Genomic DNA, 22,725 nt, shown 5'->3' on the forward strand with positions numbered 1-22,725 from the left:
AGTTTAGGTAAAGGACACATAAATTAAAAAAAAAAGGGGGGGGGGGGAATATTTTAAGGAAGCAAAAATAGGCTATAAAGAACTAGTCTTCCGTCCTTTTCCTTTCTCCTTCTTTTTCCCAGTTCTCTACGTTTCTGCCAGAGAAATTTGCTCTTCACTATTCCAATTCCATGTGGAATACCAATGTGTGTGCATTTTCCTCTTCACATGTACTGAATAAATTCACTCTTCAAAATCCTGATCCCAATTCTTTGCTTATATTTAAATTTAGGCTATAAAGAACTAGTCTTCCGTCCTTTTCCTTTCTCCTTCTTTTTCCCAGTTCTCTACGTTTCTGCCAGAGAAATTTGCTCTTCACTATTCCAATTCCATGTGGAATACCAATGTGTGTGCATTTTCCTCTTCACATGTACTGAATAAATTCACTCTTCAAAATCCTGATCCCAATTCTTTGCTTATATTTAAATTGCCCTTATAGCCCAAATGCTTTATGTATTTCGGAGAAGCATCTACTAGTTGGAAACGCTTTTTATTCCAAATCATTCCTCTTTGTGAAATTATCTGTATCTTCTGAAGCAGACAGACACCAGATTTAACCTGTTCTTGCTGCTATAAACATCACCAGGTTGGTTTTAACCGATTATTCTGTTTCCGCAGCACTAGATGGTGCTGATGACAGTATCTCTGGAATCTGAGCCTTCAAAAATACCAATGATTCGAAAAGTAACGCTGCTGTTTCAGACCAAGGACCAGTTTGCAAAGCCAAATTTTGGTTCGAACAAAAATTTCGGTCTGTGAATACAATGGCAGATTATGGGAGGGGGAAAAGATGGAAAGCCTACTAATAAATTTTATTTCAGTGTTGCTTCTTCCCTTTTTAACAGGGAATGTTCTAGTGGTTTTGACTAATAGCTATGAATTAGTGGGAGGTTGAATGACGCGTCTTGTTGAGGCTCTGGTGGATAGCACGAAGGAAAAACTAAGATTCCAGTTTTCATGACGTCAAATATATTGTGTTATCCTGAAAACACCAAATGTTCTCAACCTTTGTAACCACCATGGAGGTCTTGTAATCTCATCCGATGTTCTTGCCATATCAGGCCAGTTGTGATTATCACCACCTCAGCAATAGTGTCCCAGTGGGACTGGGAGTCGGGCAGCTGCAGTACCGACCCTGGTTTCAGCCATGCCATCTCGAGCGCATTCCTCGTGCTGGCAGACTCTGGTTAAAGCTTGAGGATGGTACAACCTACCCAGTGGCTTTCACACCGGTTAGTTAGATGCCTTCAGTGTGGTGAAGGTTGTTCTTAAAAGGAAGCTGTTACTCCGTTCTAAGAAATAGATGACTGAAGAGGTGTTGGGAGATGGTGGAATTTATTGAGTTGGCTCTTGAGAGGTAAGATTTGGGCTTGAGAAGCGTAACTAATTCCTTGTGGTGGTGAGAAGTGCTGGAAAAGCCTTTTACTGAGGCTCTTCACTAGCAACAAGGGGATAAGCCCTGATACTCTCAGGAATCTACTGCCTATGAAGAATACATGATAAATTATATATTTTAAGTAAAAAAAAATAAGATAACTTCTTCAAATGCATCATTTCTTGAGGCAGAAAAGCTTTCCTAGCACATGCCTCCAAGCACTGAAGCCGTCCTCCAGTTCCAAGAAATCAAGACTATCTACTCTAAACAGCGAGGTAGTATTTTACCACTTAATTTTTTAATTACTAAACTGGTTTTAATATTTTCTAAATGATCTGGGGAAGAAATCGTCTGCCACTGTCCCAAGTGTCACCAACTCTGAGAGCAACATGCTCAGGTGTTAGTGAATTTTGTTAGTGCTTATTTGTCACAGCAGCCTTTTTACCCTCTAAGGACCAACACAGTCATCCTGGGAAAGCTTGATAGGAGTCCTGTAACGCGCCCAAAAGAAGCCAGAAGAATGTTTTTAAATACAGAAATCCTTAAAACGTATGACCTGTACCAATTTGGGGAGGAGGGAAAGTGGGTTATCTCAGAATTGAAAGCCATGCTTGAGGTAGCCAGCAGCTTTGCAGAAGTATCTGACTCCTTGAAGCTGTTGAGCATAAGCTGGTGGCTTTTGTCCACTGCTTCTGCTTTCTTCTCATCTCTCCTTCCATGTTTGCAGTCAAGTTGTATTCTCCTTTTATATCAGATTATAGCGTCCTCTGGAGTGTCATTGCCATGCTTTTTTTCAAAATGCATGAAAAAAAGTATTTATTTCTCTGTATCATAGAATCACAGAATCCCAGGTTGGAAGGGACCTCAAGGATCATCTGGTCCAACCTTCCTAGGCAAGAGCACAGCCTAGACAAGATGGCCCAGCACCCTGTCCAGCTGCGTCTTAAAAGTGTCCAGTGTGGTGGAATCAACCACATCTCTTGGGATTATTCCAATGATTGTTCTCATTGTGAAAAATTTGCCTCTTATCTCATGTCCAGTTGGAATCTCCCCAGGAGCAACTTGTGTCCATTCCTCCTTGTCCTCTCCATGTGACACAGATGTATATGGACCTCTGATTTCATAGATTATTTCTAAAGCTAAGGGATTGCTTGATTCCTTGACTTAAGCTAAAATAAATTTGGAAAGAATATGTGTTAGTAAAATGCAAAAACTCAGCCTCCAAATACCCAGAGCTTCTGTCATATACTTGGTTTCTTCCTGCACTAAGCCATTAGGTTACTGAAATGAATACTACACAAGATGCTTAAGGATATATTGCATGAGGTGTTGCACTTAAAAATTGTGTTTTAGCAAATACATACAAGTTACGGACTAAAATTGCATGTATACCATTCCTTGTGTTACAGTTTGACTTCTAAGAATTTAACTGTGAACATAATGATATTCCTCACATCATTTATTGTATAGAATACTTCTAATTCAAATTCTTCTGTTGCTTAGCCAAGGTGTTAAACAAATAAATCGGTCACTAAATTCTATAACTATCCTGCATTTGCATTTTAAAAATCTGTATTCAAGTTTGCATTTATAATAAAACATCTCTTCTGACTGGAGAGTTGTAACTATTTCAGGACATTATTGTGAATTTATTTTAATTTTTTTTTCCTTTTTTTCCTTTCCAGTTTATTTTCTTTGTTGTCTAAAAAACACAACAAAGTGCTGGAGCAAGCCACGCAGTCCTTAAGAGGTTCCCTCGGTTCAAATGACTCTCCGCTTCCTGATTATGTGAGTATCAAACTTCATGTTTCAGTAGGTGCTTCAAAATAAAAGTGGTACATCCCTAAAGCTCCAAAGATTTATCAAAATGTGTGACAGCTAAGCAACCACCAACACCAAAATACAGGAACCTGTATGAATGATGTCATGTCTGAAACGTCTTTAAAAAAAAAAAAAATTACACTTACAAATGGCAAAACAAAACCGCAACTATTCATAGCCAAGAGACTTACTGTACCCTGTCAACTTGCAATTCTCAAGCCATTTGTATTTCAGGATATTTAAATCATACAGTTAAAAACATTATTTTTAAGAACGGGGCTTTGGCATCTGCAGTATGTTAAGATGCCTACAAATGATTGAAACAATTCCCAGAGAGCCTTTTGGGGGAGTCCTGCAGACACGGGGCAAATTGGTATGTGCTGAAAACACGGATCCATACCGTCCTCTTCAGTTTACTGAGCCAATACCCACAAACAGGCAACAATTTTGTAATTTAATTGCATGGCTCGTTGGAAAATCTCTAGTTTCGGTACAAGGAGGAGACATCTTCCAAGGACTTGAATAATACCTTTGTACTACTGAAGTGTCTTTGGTTTGTACTCATTTGAACTCTCACTGCAATACCGTGTAAAAAAAAAACCAGTTGATTTATCAATTGCTCTGGATTTTTGAGGATGCAAATGTAACAACTGTTTCATTTTCAGTGTTAATACATGTTCCAGGACATGTCTGTCTGAGACTTTACTATCATATTACTCTAACATTAAGGATAAAAGTACCTTAAAAGATAATTTGATATAATAGTTTAATGACTTAAATTTAATTTAACTCACCCGGTTTCTTAACGTGCATCTTTTAGTTCTTATTGCTGACACATACCATACAAACTAAAGGCATTTTGTTATTCAGAGACACGCGGGTTTAGAGAGCAAATGAATCACTTTCAGGTTTTTCCTGATCCTGCTTCCTCACCATGCCCTAATTCATGTGAAGCTCCTTACGACACCTGTGGTTTTAGGGCATTTGATTTCTTTCCCAGAAGTTGCTATCTGACCCTTAATTTTTGGAACTGGAAACACTTCAGCAAAACTCCCCTCGAGTTAGTTTGTGGTTAAAGACCAGGAGATCCCACTTCCCTTTGCCTGGTAAGGTGATACACAAGCTGGATAAAGCTCTTTCATCTGCGTGGGCATGAATAACTGAAAGCCCCCAAGACTTCACACACCTTGGAGAGGATTTGGTGGCCCTTTCCCATGGATTCGCTTCTCAAGGATTAGGGATTCATGGCATAGGGGCTTCCACGGTTGTGAGGACTGCAGTATTTAGGATGCGCCGAGCATTTCCGAGCGTTGTGATTGATAATGCTCATGGGCCTGTATTTCTTAGAGGTGATTAACCCCAGCGTCATGCCTGGTTCCAGCTTAAGTGATTACACTGCTATGTGTTCAAATTCCTCCCGTGGTCTTGTGGATCTTTACTGAGCTGTCCTGGAGAGCTGTGGTGCTTCCTTTGACTTCCAGGGCAAAGGGAGGCTGCTTTGGTGGAGGTGATGGCTTTTCATACCTGAGATATGTCATATCATAACATACCCTATATCATATCTTGAGATAGTTCTGCATAACATGAAGTATCACAGCCCAGAGGGGTAGGAGTGAGCGCCTGGGACAAGGTTTATGGGCACAAGGGCTCCCTAAGCTGGAACTGCTGGATTTTGAAACTAACCTCCGAGACATTGTGGGGTCTTGGTTAAATAACGGTCAAGCATCTTCAGACACCTAGAGGATAGGGCTGAAATTTTTAACGCTAACTTATATCCCTGAGGCGGGGACTGCAGTTGTACTGGCCTGTTGTCGGAAAGAGGATATTGATATTTAGTCGAAGATGCCCCTGCTCATGGCAGGGGGGTTGGACTAGGTGACCTTTAAAGGTCCTTTCCAACCCAAACCAGACTGTGATTTGTGAAAAGAGACCCATGTATTTTTTTTCCCTAGACAAATAAATTGCCATCGCCGCTGTTCAGAGGAAAGAAAACAGCGCGATACACACGTGTTTGTAAAAGGGCACGTATAAATCAATATATCTCTATGTGCACACACACAGGCATATATTTACATATAAGTGCGTGTGTATGTATGTATATATATATCAGCGTGTGTATGAATTTGGTGCTTGAAAACTATTTTATAGTTCACTGAATTTCTTCCCTTTTATTGTCGGTATGATGTAGGGAGAGAGGGGGAAGGGCAGCAGTTGGAGTGATTGCTGTAGGGGAGCGTAAAATCACTGAAGTGTGTTGCCTGTATTTTGAAAGAAGAATGTCTACTTTTATGCATACCTTTTTTTTTTTCCTCCAAACTGCTCATGTTCCAGATCAATCTGAGGCATAAGCGGTTGACTAAATAAAAGTCGAGGCCAGATTTCATTTACTTCAGCATACTCTGCTTCTGAAAGCCCGTGTTTGTGTTGTCTATAAGAACACCGAAGAATCTAGGAAATTAAATAATGTAAGTGTCTGAAGTCCTGAAGCCCGTTTTACCACTGTATCCCAGGTTGGCGCTAAAGAAAAGGATGATTCTGAGATTGCCTGCTCTGCCCAGGTTTATGTCTAGAGAGGAGGAGGTTTGCTGAGTAAGCTATTCTCTTCACAGGTTTCATTTAGACCAAATACGTGTTTTAAAAACGCATTTTTCATTATTTTTAATTCACTTTTTATTTATAAATTCTTTTTTTCTTACTGTGTTCTGTGAAGTGACGTCGTACCTAGGTCACAAGGGTTAAATCGTACATAAAATTATTCTAGGTGTGGCTTATAGTCTTGTCTTAGAATCATAGAATCATTTAGGTTGGAAAAGCCCTTTCAGACCACCAAGCCCAACCGTTCCCCTACCCCTGCCATCCCACCACTAAACCCTGGCCCTAAGCACCTCGGCTGCCCAGCTTTTAAATCCCTCCAGGGATGGGGACTCCACCACTCTTGAGCCTTTCTGTTCGTTTGTGAGTACTAGACTTTGAAAAACAATTTATGGTGAATACTGTGTGTTCCTTGCTAGGGCCAGGAGGGATATGGACGGAAAAAGGCAGCAACACTGATCTTGAATTTTAAGCCCTGTCCATCGTGAACATCATATGATGGAGCGGGGCTGCGGCACTGTATGCCCGTGCCGTAACGCATACCCATGAAGGGAGCAAATGGAGATTAAGAGACGGGCATCTCTTCATTTCTGGGTGCTCAAGCAGTGGTACTGTTTCTTCTCTACTTTGTTTCCATTACTGTAAAAAGCGAAGGTTTTGACCAAATGTGCAGTCCCTAGGCTGCTGATTATTGATGGTGGTTGAAAATTTATTGGGATCCTCCTTTACTGTGTTTCTTACGTTTTTTGGGGTTTTTTTGTATTGGCTGCAAACTACCATCAGGTCTCTGGTGTACCAAGAAAGCTGCAGATATTTTGCTGTGAAGTCAAATAAGGAACTGACCTGGTTGGCTTTTATGTTATTCTTGCGGTTTTCTGGGCTTTAAAAAAGAAAAGAGCAAGTTGTTTCATTTATTAAGGTTGGACCAGTTTCCTACTCCTTTCCTTGATAAACTGCAATCAATGTGGTGGGATTTCGGAGCAGGATGGAGAAGCCAGCGGGGAGAAGAACCCCCTGTTGTCAAATCATTGCCTCGGAGATAGGATCCCTGATTAGACCAGTTCTCATGCTACTTCGTTTACTGGTTGTTTAATAAGCTTTATTATTAAACATTATTTTCATAGTAGCAATGACCTGTTTTGAAATACCACGCTTTGGTCAAGTTGTCCTTGGCCACGAGTATCTCCAGGACTGAAGAAATGGGAAAAATCCAGTTAGATTTTTTTTTTTTTTTATTGCTTTCTTGCATTCAATTGAAGCGCATTTTCCAAAATTTTTAATAAACAAACTGGTAATAAAGTAGTTGAGAATTTTGCTTCTTCCAGTTCAAATCAAGACAAATTACTTAAGTAAACATATCAATGATTTTCTTTCTAATTTTATTACAGCCTGATGTAATTTGTTAAATCATAGATACTTAAGAGCATAACTGGACTCATGCTAACTTCCCTTGGAAAGTAGCACATCAGACCTGTTCTTGGTGCTACCATCTACTCAAACGGCTGCTTTTTAAGGACGTCATAATATTGTGTACTATTTTTGAGCAATTCAATGCTCGTTATATTACAGCTGGTAATGAGAGAGTCTCCTTAACTATTTCTAGGAAGGGAGGGGATGGAGAAGAAGAGACTAAATTTTGAATTTTGGCAAGCTTATGTCAGAGGTTCAGAATTCTCTTGCTGATGTAAGAAAAAAAAATGCGCTTAATGCAAAAATTGCGGAAAATAAAAATCAAAAGTAGGAATAGTTTTAGGTTCCAATAGTTTGGCATGCATCCTCACTCGAGTCTGGATTTGGATACAGAGCTTTTGATTTGGTTTCTAAACTTATTTCAACATCATCTAATGCAACACAGGGACAAGGGATTTTATGGCAGTGGGAGCCCAAACTCTTGTTTACTGGTGGTGGGCGCGAAGGCTTAGTAGTTAAATGAAAACTCCTTGGGGCACATTTTGAGAATCACTCAACACCCAGGGTAGGGGTCATGGTTCTGAGAACCCCACGCTGCTCGCTGCTGGGAGTTCTTCTCTCTACCAACCATGGGGATTTTACCAACAGCCTTCAGCTGCTTTAGTGGAATAATATTAACAGAAAATAGCATAGGTAAGATGATTACTGGCCACATAGGAAAAATTCTAAAATTTACTTGAGTTTAACTTTATTTTACCTTCTAAATTTTGGCTATAAAAAAATGCATTGTTCTATCCAGATGAAACTTCAATGTGTTAGGAAAAATTCTAAAAATAATCCCACTTAATGCTGTTCTCTCCAATTATTTCATATATAGGACTGTCACTTAGCCAGCTCTTCGATGGTGGGGGAATTTTGTCAGTGCTAGTGTAGTGTTAGACTTTTCATATGTTAGACTTTTCATATTTACAAATATACTCCTGTGAATATATGAAGAGCCAACCTTTAACCCCCTGTCCAAAATCTGCTGTTTCTATGTTAGTTAAGGTATAGAAAGAAATGCATGCTGGGAAAAATGTAAAGAATATGAATGCAGTGAGCTATGTGTGTAGATTTTATATATATATAATCTATATTTTTATATAGATTATGTATATTATATATATTTTATATATATTATAGATAGATAGATACAGATACATATGAAGGCTGCAGCAGTAAAGCCTGGTGGTACTGGGAGAGTCCCCAGTCAGAGCCAACTCTTTTCCTGGCTCCTTCCCAGTCCAGTTAAATCTACCTGTTGTGTGGAGCCGGTGTTACATGGAGGCTCGGAATTCGGCAAATATCAATGAGTTTTTCACCCATCTTAACAACGAGAATGAAACTTTGCATTTGGATGAGGAGATTTCTATATTTCTTTTTTCTTTGCCTTCCAGTTTGTGCTCCATAATGGGCTAAATGAAGTCCAATATTTAGATTCTTCTTTGATTTATCCTTGATTTATATGGTAAATAGAAAGCAGCTGTATATTTAAGCATCTAATTCTTGAAACTCCTAGGCCCCTCAAGCGTCATCTGGAAATAATGTAGCTTGTAAAACAAAGCTAAGAAGAAAAAGCAATGTTTGTTTTATGTGGGATCAGTGACTTCAGTTGGGGTCCTTCTAATTTGGCCATTATGAGGGTTATTAAAAAGCAGTATTACAAAAGTAGTTTCAACAGAAAGAATTTTTTTGTAACTTGTATCTTGTTATTACAGTTGATTATATTCAAAGCTGCAAGTACTTAATAAATAGTCCTTCATTTTAGTTTCTCCAACAGAGAACTAACCTAATCTCCCCCCTATGCTCGGGTAGATGTTGAAAGGTTCCCCCATTTCATTCAGTCCCTAGGAAGAAATTGTCTTTTATATGCAAGGACTCCATATTTATCTTAGAAATTTGGGATTGCTAAAGAGGAGGTAAAATAAGGTCTATGAACGGCATAGCTGTCTTTGAATCATAAGGAAACAAATCTAAAATCTGTAAATTTTCTGGATTCAGGTACTTTACAGTAGATGAAAGGTGATAGTACTATAGATCCAGAAGACTGAAGTCAGCCTTATTTTCTGTATATGCGGTTTAGTCACGGCCTTGCTAAACAACAAAAGCAAAATGAATGTTCTAGGAATCCGTAATATTAACAGCTATCGACTAAAATCTTTGGTCCACGATGTTTGTCTCCCATTACATCGTCGTATAAATCCCGTTCCGTCCTTTTCATGGCACTACCTAGAGTTTTTTCATGTAAAATTAGGTATTTCAGGTAAGGTTATGGGATCCTGTGATGCAGCTGAATCTTGTGAAGGATAACGTGCAAAAAAGTTAATGTTTTTAACCTCTCCGGCATGTAGCAAGTATTTCATTCCCTATTGATGTGAACAATATTTGAACTGTAAATAAACGTTCTGATGGTTTGGGGTCCTATAATATGGTCTCTGCTTACGTATCTAATGTTACATTAAAGATGCTGCAGGTCTATCGAATATTTTTAATTATCTAAAGAACTGGTTTAATGCAGAACTCTACCACCGGACATAAGTGTTTTCCTATAAGTGCGTGCTATCGCGAAGAAATGGGAAATCTTCCCTGTGATCATCATCTGATGGCTTTAGTAATGATGCCGAAATGAAATTAAACCCGCTTCCAAATAAACTGGTCAGCCATAATAGAGTTAGTATGATGCAATTAATGTTGTTTAGCTGGTTGTCTGTAAAAATACTGCTTAGTGGTAACTGTTCTGAATGTACAAAATGTGTATGAGTTGTTCAGCTGTAGAACTGAATACACCATTGGCAGAATGGGAATTTTTTACCAAATTAAATCAAGACTCCTAATTGAGATATGTCCATATTTGACAAATGCTAGGGGGGGGAAAAGCCAAGGTAGTTTATCTTATCATAATGTTTCTTCAAAACTCAGAATCCACCTACTTTTCACCAAAAGCACTGGCTAGATGTCTTCAATACTCTTTTTGTCTTTATTTTCCTCCATTTTTTATGTCACTAAGTAACTCGGTAAGATTTTTTGATTGCGTTAGCCATGCATGGTTAATAGTCTAAAAAACTTCATTTTTGTGTGTGGATTTTAGATCCTTTTGTTTTCTACTGTAATAAACCTAAAATATGATTATACAAGAAATTTTTCTTTAGTATTTTCTTTACTGAAGGTAGTTGATGGTAAACTAATATAATACTTTGATGTTTTTGTATGGTACATGGATTCTAGCAATTGAAGTTGAATTTAATAGGAAAATCACCTTGTTTTGTACTAAATTACCTTCTTTTTGATTACTCTGAGTTGATGGCTCATGAGCAGAAGTGACATTTGCAGTATCGGGTTATTCTTGGGTATGCCTGTCTCCAGTATTGAGCCAGAGACCTATAAATACATTTTCTAAATATTAGTCATACCCTCCTTCAGATGAATTATATTTTAGTTTAAAGAATATTACTCCTACCTAATCCCCCTATTTTTATATCGGAAAAAAATAGCGATTTCAGAATAGGCTGAAATAACCAACCTAACCCAAATCTAAAGCAAGCCTTTGTATTGAGTGATAGCCAAATTCTGCAGTTCTGTCTGAATCCTTAATCAGTTCTTTCCTTGAAATGAATCAGACACTTTCCTGAGAAAAAGCTGCATAAAGTATCCTTAAACAGAAAGAACAAACTACCCTAAAATTTTGCGATAAAGACGTTGGTGAAGTTCACTCTATTTAAACTTTTGTATTTTAGTTTGAAGGACTGATAGTTACTTGCAGTTGGTCTTGGCATTATTGTGGCTTTAATAATGTGTTTGTTGTTGAAGGATTTTTGGACAAAAAATATTGAAGATCATCAGGAAGATGTTCTTCAAAAACATGTTGTTCTTTCATTGTTCAGGAGTTCCACAAAAGTCTCACTGGTGTCTGGTATTTGTGTTATACAGATGGCATTAAGCTTCATTTCACTTAGAATTTCTCAATATTTGGGGAAATAAGGGTGAAATTACTATCTTTTTTTTTTTTTTCTCGAAAATCTTTCATTCTTCAGATTTATGAGACATGGGAACAAATTGGAGTAAGTGGGAAGAACTTCTGACATCAGCAATACAAATACCTACTGAAGTCTTTTTAAAAGTTCATTACTTTGGCCATTACACACATTTGAAGAAAGCCAGACATGAAGATCATAATTTTTTACTTACTTTCCACTTTTAGTAATTATATAGGTTTAAGGCATTGTCATTATTTTGCACTAAAGGGTATAAATAACAGCATTTGTTTGCATTTTCATACTCAAAAGCCGTGGTTTTGATAAGACCACTTAAACAAGAGTCCTTAAAGGAGAAGATGATTAAGCTTAAAGAAGTTGAGAGCTTGTTTCAGAAATGGATGAGCGCTATCTCAGGGTGCCCTCGTGCCTCCCCAAATTAAGCAGTAGACTTTTGTACGCTGGTTTTTCACCGGTGCATCTACTTGTGTCACGTTTGAGTGAGCTGGGAACCTGATGCAGTACTGGGATTTTAGACGGGCTTGAGGTGTGATACAGCATAAGCTGTAGATAGAATGTGTGGTATAGTCAGAGAAAGCCTTCACAAGCCTCTGTAAATACTGTTTATTACTGCTTCGTAAGCCAACGTTTGCTCAATTCAAACTAATGACGAATGTTGAAGTGCTTGGGTGAAAAAAGTAACAGTACTGAAGCATCTTTCTTTGCCGATTTGGTCTGTAGACGCTTTTCCTGCTGCCTCCTTCATACAAGTGGGTTGTTCAAAGCTTTTCAGGAGAAGTTGATTGCTCTGGATGGTTGGGCTTTGTCAAACCTCCATAGACAAACAGAAAAACCCAGTGCAGTAGCTCTCCAAAGAGCAGGATTTATTTTTGTAACTGCTATGTATTTCAACAATGTAGTAAAACAAACTTCTAGTGTTCCTAAAGCAAGGTTTTGATTGAAAAATGTAGTGCTTAAAAACCAGAAGTATGTTACCATATGTTATAAACATCTCAGTAATTCTTTTTTTAAACATGCAGCCATATAAAGTAAAGGAAATGGATGCAGAAGGAAGTCTGTTCAGACCCTTTTAGGCTGTTTGGTACTAAATACTTAATTGGAATTGGAATCCTTTTACGCTACTTTTTCTAGATGAGATATTGGTGAAACGTGAGAACTTTTTGATGTTGCGCCTACTATTCCCAGCTTCTTCTCTTCATATTTTACAGGGACGCTTATGGACTAACCAGTGAGGTTTGGGAACTCTCTTAGTTGTTGCTACAAAAATAATCGATCCATTTATATCAAAGGGTAGTAAATAAATATTTTTTAAAGTAGCGTAATGTAGCTCTTTAGATTCCTTCATTGCAGATATCTATGGTTTGGAATTGGAAATTCGGCCAGAGAAAATAAGAGAAATGAAGGTAAATCAAGACTTAATGATTTTGAAAAAGATGATAAGAGGAAGAAAGTGTGCTTCAGACTGTCAATAAAATCATGCATGAAATTGTTCACCTGTCAAATTGCTCCTCAAAACTGGCTGAACTGAAACATGAAGTTAAAAACGGGACCATTTTTGACCTCGACAGAGCCACATTTATTCCAGTTATGTCCAAGATACAGAAGGACAGTCTCATCAATTTACAATTTATCTTCTTGGAGAGGTGTTATCCCCCTGACCAACTATTGCACTGGCTCACTGAGGGCAAATTCAGCTCATGGCTGTTGTTAATATTACCTAAAAAGTCATGCAGATTAACTGCTGCTAATTGCCAGTGTGGGTGGCCAGGGGACCAAACGATGGGATGAAGGAAAGGAGAATATTTTAAAGAGATTGAGTCTAAGAAGATTGAAAGGTAGGCTTGGTATAAAGTGAAAAAGGGTTGGAGAAAGAAAATAATTGATACAGGCTGAAATTCAACCCCAAAAATACCCTGCCAGGGCTGGGCATGTGAGAAGCATCACATGGAGCAAAATAAGCCACTTATTGAAAACTGATTTCCTCATCGCCTGGCCTGAAAAGCTGCATTAAAGACACGCAGAATATATAATTTTAAAAGTTTTTTTTATCCCTACTGACAATGGTGGATTCTTGTTCTCTGTGGAATAACTTTGTGAGAAACCTATCAAAACATGTGGAGACTGTATTTAGAAGAAATAGAAATTTAGAAGAATCTCTGGTTTTCATGTTTATTGAATTCTGTAAAGTCGCCCTAATGTTTTTCACAGGCATAATTGGAAAGATAAACTTTTATTTCCCTTTCATGTAACCAGCGATTTCTCTTAAATTTCTCATTTCTTTGTCGTTTAGGAACTAAGCGAGAGAGGAATACATTGCACATTTCATACGCTAAATCGGTTTTTGTAAATAGGAATTCTTCCACAGAATTGGTTAATTATGGGAACAATAACCCAGAAACTGGACAAAAAAGTATAAATTCTTAACATGCTATGAGCTCGATACAAGCGTGATGGCTAATGGGCTCTCTGTGATGATAGTTACGTGAACATGTAATTAAATTGCACCTTATCACATGTACAGTGGGATAACGGGAAGCCCGTGTTTTCGGTCTGATGTCTGGCTTTTGAGGGTTTAACCCTGCAGCTTTAATTTTAAAGCAACAGCAGGATGGGTTTTGGATTAAGACATAAATAAATACTCTTTTTATTTTTTTTATTTTTTTGCCTTGATTTACACCAACATAAAATTTTCTCATGCCTTTCAAGGGGGAAAGAAATTTTAAAAAACAAGACAAAAAGCTGATAGTCATATTCTACATCTGTTTTTTTGCCAGTGTCATACCAAACATAAAGCCATTTCAGGGAAGTCTCTTTTAAAACATTCATAACGCGAAAAGACTCTAATATATTACCGTTATTTAATCCTGCTATATTCTTATCCCCAGCGCTGTTGGGAGATGTCTGTGATTACCTACGCTGCTCTGAAACAAAGTTGAGACGAATAAGATTTTTTATTTTTTTTTTTTTTTTATTGCCCTTCAGATACGTTACTGGAATGTGGTGGAGGTTTTCCAGAACTGCTCTTGTACATATTTAGGCTTGAGCCCAAGCCGAGTGAGCTGTGGTCTGCTACTGAAGTATATGACATCTTCTTCAAAGACACTGTGTTCTGCTTCATTTTTCTTGATATCAAGCTGGTACAGCATGTACAGAGCCTGTTCCACTCCAGCATTTGTGTGCGTGCTAACCCATACTCTTGACCTTAAAGAAACTGTTTACTAATAACAAAAAAACCAACCCCATCCTATTCTAGAGAAGAGATGATGGATTGTAACGTTACAGGTTAGATTTAATTTTTTCATTTCAATAAGGATCAAAATCTTAAGTATCTCCCTCCAGGTAAAATGAAAAGAGAATGGATGTGGCAGTTCCTAAAGGCAGGTCTTTAAGCTACTCACCAGCAACTTATCCATGGCACTCAGATGCTTACTCATGGCAGGAAAAGAAAAATTATCTGAAGAAATAATGACAAGTTTTCCCATTCCCACACTAGTCTTTTAGGTTTTGATAAATGGAGGCGATAGGAAGAGTCGTGTCACATTGCCTTGGGAAAAAGTTTCACTGACTTTTTCTGAAATACAAAATTATTATTCCACAACAAATTAGCCATCTTACCTTGTGGTGGGCTCTGTTAATTAGAATTCGTTAGAAAACTTAGCTTAATTTCTAGGAAAACAATCATAATTGCTCATAGGATTTTGGTGAGGAAATTGGAAATTTGGGATTGCTAAAGAGGAGGTAAAATAAGGTCTATGAACGGCATAGCTGTCTTTGAATCATAAGGAAACAAATCTAAAATCTGTAAATTTTCTGGATTCAGGTACTTTACAGTAGATGAAAGGTGATAGTACTATAGATCCAGAAGACTGAAGTCAGCCTTATTTTCTGTATATGCGGTTTAGTCACGGCCTTGCTAAACAACAAAAGCAAAATGAATGTTCTAGGAATCCGTAATATTAACAGCTATCGACTAAAATCTTTGGTCCACGATGTTTGTCTCCCATTACATCGTCGTATAAATCCCGTTCCGTCCTTTTCATGGCACTACCTAGAGTTTTTTCATGTAAAATTAGGTATTTCAGGTAAGGTTATGGGATCCTGTGATGCAGCTGAATCTTGTGAAGGATAACGTGCAAAAAAGTTAATGTTTTTAACCTCTCCGGCATGTAGCAAACAAGTATTTCACTCGCTATTTGGTGAGGAACGGTTGACTGACTCCAGGATGGATGTCCAATACACACCAGAGTTTCTCTGTCTTTCAAACACGGTGATCTCTCATCTTGCCCATGTCTGTCACTGACACAAAATTTTGTCCCCAATTGGATGAGACTTCATAAATATTTCAGCAAGTTCTATTTGTTTGCATAATATAGGGTTTTTTTTTTTCCATATTTGTATCAAGAGTGGCTTTCTTCAGCATTTGAAAAAAATAGCATCTTAGAATCATAGAATCATAGAATCATAGAATGTTTAGGGTTGGAAGGGACCCCTAGAGGTCATCTAGTCCAACCCCCCTGCAGTGAGCAGGGACACTGCTATCTAGATCAGGTTGCTCAGAGCCCCATCCAACCTGCCCTTGAATGTTCCCAGGGATGGGGCCTCCACTACCTCTCTGGGCAACCTGTTCCAGTGTTTTACCACCCTCATTGTAAAAAATTTCTTCCTTACCTCTAGCCTGAACCTACCCTGTTCTAGTTTAAAACCATTTCCCCTTGTCCTAACACAGCTGGCCCTACTAAAAAGATTTTCCCCATCTTTCCTATAGGCTCCCTTTAGGTACTGGAAGGCCGCAATCAGGTCTCCCCGTAACCTTCTTTTCTCCAGACTGAACAAGCCCAACTCTCTCAGCCTGTCCTCATAGGAGAGGGGCTCCAGCCCTCGGATCATTTTTGTAGCCCTCCTCTGGACCCGTTCCAACAGTTCCATGTCCTTCTTGTGCTGAGGGCTCCAGAGCTGGACGCAGTACTCCAGGTGAGGTCTCACCAGAGCTGAGTAGAGGGACAGAATCACCTCCCTCGACCTGCTGGCCACGCTTCTCCTGATGCAGCCCAGAGTACGGTTGGCCTTCTGGGCTGCTTATAGGGGCTACCTCTGTGCGCAGGCTTCTGGAATTATTTTCTGTGAGGTTTGGGGTTTCCAAATCTCAGTTAAAGGTTCATTTTTCAGCGTTCAGGCCGAAGCCACTGTGTGCTTCCAGACCATTTGGCAGGAAAGCAGAGCAGTGGTCATCAGCTTCTGTGTTTATCAGAATGGATGCAGCGTCCAGGGGAACACACTTGAAAAATAAGATGGAATGTAGTAAAAACAACATTGAATCTAAAAGTTACTCCATGGATTTGGTTTGCTAACCCTGCTATCAGGCTGTTGCTCGTCTCCTTCTATTTGCATTTTATTCAGTCTGCGAGAACAGCTCTTGAAATTTGGTTATGGTGATTTTTCAGACCCATCTTAATAGAAAAAATTATACTACTGTTGGCGGTGACTAGTAAAAACACTTTCTTATACTTTATTTTATTTTAAAAGGGCTTACCTATAGATCCTTTAGACTGCAAACCACTTGAAAGATCAATAATGCCATTTTTGCTTTTAACGTGGTAGGTTTCTCACATCTTTGCTTATCTAACCCTTTAATTTTCAAAATATTTAACATTACTACAAGAATTAGTAGAGTATGTATGCCAAGCAGTCTCCTAAAGTGTTGTATTTCTGAATTACTTTTCTAACCATGCTGCTGTATCTTAATACCTCTGAAGAAATAAAAGCCCTCTCCGTGAGTTATCTTCAGCTCTGGGGTAAAATGATGGCTGTAAAGCAGCATATTCCTGCTCATGGGAGTTTGGGAATCTTGTACCGTGATCCCTTATCAAGTGCCTGTCATCTGAGACCTGACATTTTTTATCATGCCCTGTTAGTATTTAAGCAGCTACAAAATGCAAAGAATGCTGCACCATCATCAAAAGTTTTCTTTCTGCACACTGTCAACGTCTGTATGAACGGCAACCAGCTAAATCAACCGTTATTATCATCATTACTATTAAACTTGGCTGAGATTATTAGGAGGCCATCTACAGTTTTATTTTATGGTGATTTTCTTTTAATGGCTTATTTAACTTGATTTACCTTTGCGGTGATTTTTTCTTGTTTGAGTAGAGTAGGAGTCTTACACTGCTCAGGCACAGGAGGAATACCGGGTGGTCTCAGCAGTAACACAGCTTCCCTCACCTCCTTGACATTCCCCAAATGGTACTGATGTGACATGTCTGCTCTGCAAACTCCTTCTGACTTTCTTTCAGTTTTGGGCCCCTCACTACAGGAAAGACGTTGCGTTGCTGGAAGGGCAGCGGAGCTGGGGAGGGGTCTGGAGCCCCAGGCTGCTGGGGAGCGGCTGGGGGAGCTGGAGGCGTTCAGCCTGGAGCAGAGGAGGCTGAGGGGAGCCCTCATCGCTGCCTACAACTGCCTGAGAGGAGGGGGGAGCCGGGGGGGTCGGGCTCTGCTCCCAGGGAAGGGGCGATGGGACGAGGGGCACCGGCCTCAAGTTGTGCCAGGGCAGGGTGAGGTTGGCCATGGGGAACAATTCCTTCCCCTTGGGGCTGTCAGGCACTGGAAGGGGCTGCCCAGGGAAGGGGTCGAGTCCCCAGCCCTGGGGGGATTTAACAGCCGGGCAGATGAGGTGCTGAGGGCCAGGGTTTGGGGGTGGGATGGCAGGGGTAGGGGAATGGTTGGGCTGGGGGATCTGAAAGGGCTTTTCCAACCTAAACGATTGTATGATTCTATTCTATGCCACCCACAGAAATGTCAATAGCAATTTTCACCCAAAGGGCAAAAACAGAGAGTCCTTTGGCCGCTGACTGTATGCTGTATGGAGAGTAGCACTGACTTTTCCCACTGACATCCTGTACGTCATGAGGACCGGGTCTTCTGCTTGGAAAGTATGGAAATTATGGAAACCAGATGCAATCAGTGGTCATTATTGAGGACTTGGATTCCACAGTCTTGGTTGTGATGTTTCTTCTCTTAAGTAGGGTCAAAATTATTCAGATGGTACCTTCAGTGTTTGACAACTGCCATAGTTCCAAAACAATGATGGTTTTCAAATGTCATGGCAAAGATGCCAAACCACATTATCTAATCAGTGAGGAACCAGTGGAGAACTTCCGAGTTCAGCTTCTGTGCAGTCGACAGCTTTAGCGAGGGATTGGTATTTATTCAGTGAGTTTTGAGACTTCCTCAATTAAAATTGCTTAGACACTGAAGATAGGTCTGCAAAATCTGTAGCACTCGGTGATTTTCTTGAATGACAGCAGTTGGTTGGTTGGAAATATGCCCTTAGACGGATATATATTTTGCAACAAGTCTCATAGTTGTTACTGCCAAATATAATACCGAGGGCAAAGAAAATAGTTGATAATATAGTCAGAGATGATGCTGGGGCTATAAGGAACTGGTGCATAAATTACATTCCTGTAACTGTGGCGTACTGTATGGAGGAAAGTTTGGGAGGTGTGAAAGGAAAATGTGAAGAAAACTGTTTGGTTAAAATTGCTAATTGGTCTTTTTCCTATCTTTTTGCAAGACGTAATGTTTTTCCATCTGATTTTTCTTCATGATAGAAAGAAGGGCTTCTGTACTTCAGTTAAAGATCACATAGGATGAAAAGGATAAGAACCCATTCCAAACAAGCGTTAAAGATATGATAAGGGTTCTTAAGTCTGGACTTACGTACATACTAAACCAGAAACATCCGTGCATATGTTAGCAACCATACCTTCCTGCAAAAAATGTTAGGTTTGTTCCTTTTTGGAGGACCGCTTCCTTCAAAGGGGTTATTCAGAAGTCATCTTTAAGGAATAGAGTTTTGGATCTAGAGGTTGCATGAAGTAGCCATTTATGTATTAAATGCAAAAATGTGAAATGCTATGTGAGTGTTATATAAGACCTGCCGTGCACTTAAAAAAACCCCAGAAAATTAATAAGGAAGTGTTGAAGTTTCAGTTCACGTAGCGGTAATTACTGCATAACACCTCCGAACAGTTTTGCTGGTGACATTTTACAGCTAAGCTGCCTGTGGAGTGCTGGAATCAGAAACTTTTTCACTTGAGTAACATCTTTAAAGTCCTTGAACTCTACTCAAGGTAGACAGGTTCTGTTAATTAAAGCTTGTATCGTGAGGATCTATTTAGCTTTGCATGGTGGAGCTGGGGTTGCATATGGAACTTGTCCTTTCCTGTTCTACCAGTCAAACTAAACAAAATCTTCCCATGCCTTTAGGGAATACTGCTTCGTTTCAAGGATAAACGGAGAATTCTCCATTTCCTTTCAACAGCAAGAAAACTTCATTATTATTTCAAGCATGACTTGAGAAAAATACAGATTCACGGTTTTAACTTTAATTTTCTTATGATGAACTTTGTCATTTCCCTAGCAACAGTTGCCTCCCAGGTTTTGTGGGACCTTAGAAAATGATCGGGTTTAGTTCTACTAAATAATATTTGCATTTTGTTGTCACGGTTGCATGTGTTTTGGAAATGCTGTGTTCTTGCATGGACAGCATTGGAGCCCCTGTCTGGTGACCGTCCGGTATTTTGGGCAGTGTAGTGGATCCCCTTATGCTGGAGCTTCTTGGTGGGCTTAGACCTTCAGTAAACACCTTCCATAGTCATTTACTTTCCCTAAGCTGGTTGGGGTGAAAATAATTTTATTTTATCTGTATAGTTGATTTGTCATTTTGCCGTCCTTGGAAGTTACTGGCGAAGGAGACTTGTCACCCCTTTGCTTTCCAGGATGGAATTCAGCTCTTGAATTAGATATGGGAGGGTCCCAAGAATGGAGTTTGGAAAAGCCAGGACGCTGGGATGAAATGCCAAAGAGGGAGACTATCTGAAGTCCTGCTCTCTGGAACTGAGCACCTTCTGCAGTCGTGATCCTGAATCCCAGTCTCACAAAAATGCCAAAGCCTGCATCTCTCCTGCGCTTAGGTGCCTCTCCATCCTTTTGGGTCCAGATGGCTGCTCGTTCTTTCCTTTTAAAGCAGAGCAGCCCTACTTATAGAATAGCTTAGTAGTTGTAGCATTCCCTCGGGAAGCGAGACACCTCTAGGTCACATCTCCCTAAAAACCAGACCATCACGTGGAGTCAGTGTCTATCCCTCCTCCTGAGGTTTTGCCATGCTGCCAGAAGAGATCCTCTTTGAAAAGACAGAATAGACTTCGCTGTTCATTCAGTGAAGGACTTAAAACTGTTTGCCAGTTAACTTCCCATGCCACTATTAATTTCACACAGGGAAATGCAGTACAAGAATTAAATAAACCAGATTTCCCGGTTGTAAACCCCTTAGTAAACGGGTAGAATGTGCACAGTGCGAAGAGAGTGAAGCATCACCAAGAACCAATAAAGCACTGAAGGAATTTAGGCCAATGTCTAGAAATTTTTGATTGATTTGGGAACCTGACTTTGTAGGGGGATAGGGGTAAGTTCAAGTATTTCAACGTGTATTGTTTTAGGATTGGAATTTCGAAGATAGCAAGGGCATGGATGGAAGAAGAGATGAAGGTGAAGGGCTGACCAGGAGATGAGTTGTGGATTAGCTGTAGGTTGGCCGAATAATAAACGTGGTATGGTGAAGTCGCCTGCGAAGTGCCAATAAAGTATCTGCACCTTCCCTTGGCTATATACGTGTTGTCAGAAACAGCTTTATGTTTTCTTGGGCAGTAGCTATTGAAGTCAAAACCTGTGGCAAACAGGTTTATGGAGTAGCGAAGCAGTTGGGTTTGCTACCTTGGCAGGTGTCGGTCGGCATGTTTTCCCTTGGAGCAAACTGCTCCCGGGCTGTTTCCTCCGGGACAGGACACACCACCACGGCATTTCCTCTACTGTGGCCTTGTCACAAGCTGTCCTGGAGGTTTCCATCGTGATACGGGCTGAAAGCGTTGTGTTTCTCTTCGGATATGTTGTATTACTGCATGGGCTGGCTTGACAAAACGGTGCGATGTTGCTGAAAACCTGCTCTTTCAGCTTACTCAGTTGTTCAGGAAGGCAGTGATAGCGAGCGTTGGGATGGTAGGTTTATTTATTAAAGCGTTGGGCAACAAACTTTGCTCCGGTGTGACAGCTCTACTTTCATTTCTAAGCAGCGATCAGAGATGCCAGGGTTACTTTTTGAGGTTATATTTACCATAAGCCCTGCAGTTTTTCACTTTAATACCTACTTTCCCACAATTCAACATTGTGGCCAAAAGTTATCTGGGTTTGACATAGAACAGCCAAAGAGTATACGCCAGTAAAATAGATGAAGATAAGATTTCTGTCACCAAAGGCTTGGCTTTGAAGTTCGTTTGCGCATTGAGTGTAAGAGCAGCTTTCTTGTATGCTTCCTTCTTCACCCTCTGCTCTCCCAATCCTTTGGCAGAGCGAGTTTATTTTGTTGAAGGTTTTCTTTTCTGCTGAAAATGCAGGAAATTCAGACGGCTCTTGGCAGCTCCCCAAAGCTAATACAAACAAGATACATATGCTTCTCTTAAAGTAACTAAAAATAAAGTAAATTATTTGAAACTACTTAACTGCAGAAATTCCCCTGTAAAGAGGAAAGGGAAGTTTACATCATTATAATCGTGGATGTTGTTAAATTATGTTATCAAGGTGAAATTCCCTGGAGTGTCAACTTGTCTATTCCATACAAAAGAGTACATCACCCTGGAGTTTATAATAGCTGCGTTACAGGCAGGCATGGAAGAGCCAACTACTCAATGTCCAAAGCCATAATCATTTGAAGTATTCCTGAGCATGTATAAAGCTAGCTGAAAAAAATCGGAAAGGAAAAGGAACTGAAGCTGTCCCTTCAACCTGACTTTTTATGGATGCAGCCAATGGAACTGGAACAGTTTGCCAAATTTTTCCTCCTTGTTTCTCCCTGGTAAAAAGAAGAATGGCAGGAGCTGTCTTTTGGGGGTTAATTCAGCATTTTTAGTCTTTTTGATATGTCTTAAGTATATGGAATGTGTATCCTTTTCGTTTTCCATTGCTGACAAAATTGCCAAAGTCCTATCTGCATCATGAAGGAAGTGGTTGATTCGCCAAGATTTTATGTTTCATGTTTACAGATTTTGTTGGCGAGGGGAGGGAACTAACTGAAAATATTATACGCGAAGAATTAAAGCGAGGCGTCACAGTTAAGGGCTCAGAACGAAGCAAGGCCATGATTAAGGTTGCCTGTGCACTTCCTGCCCCTCTACTCAGCTCTGGTGAGACCTCACCTGGAGTACTGCGTCCAGCTCTGGAGCCCTCAGCACAAGAAGGACATGGAAGTGTTGGAACGGGTCCAGAGGAGGGCTACAAAAATGATCCGAGGGCTGGAGCACCTCTCCTGTGAGGCCAGGCTGAGACAGTTGGGCTTGTTCAGTCTGGAGAAGAGAAGGCTACGGGGAGACCTGATTGCGGCCTTCCAGTACCTAAAGGGAGGCT

General features: G+C 39.9%; 1 protein-coding gene across 5 annotated transcripts in view; it reads left to right on the forward strand.

Annotated features, from left to right (window-relative positions):
- Positions 1–22,725, forward strand: part of DYM (dymeclin) — a 249,280-nt gene that overhangs the window by 173,380 nt on the left and 53,175 nt on the right. For 4 of the 5 annotated variants that reach the window (XM_035903104.1, XM_035903102.1, XM_035903103.1 and 1 more), the window contains one exon: positions 3,100–3,202. In XM_035903104.1, the coding sequence (XP_035758997.1) occupies positions 3,100–3,202 (103 nt within the window). Of the gene's footprint in view, positions 1–3,099; positions 3,203–14,250; positions 14,537–22,725 lie in introns of those variants that run through there. The other variant, XM_035903105.1, reaches the window with a different exon arrangement.

This window comes from Egretta garzetta, unplaced genomic scaffold (assembly GCF_000687185.1).
Source record: "Egretta garzetta isolate BGI_Z169 unplaced genomic scaffold, ASM68718v1 scaffold179, whole genome shotgun sequence".
In the NCBI taxonomy this organism is placed as follows: Eukaryota; Metazoa; Chordata; class Aves; order Pelecaniformes; family Ardeidae; genus Egretta; species Egretta garzetta.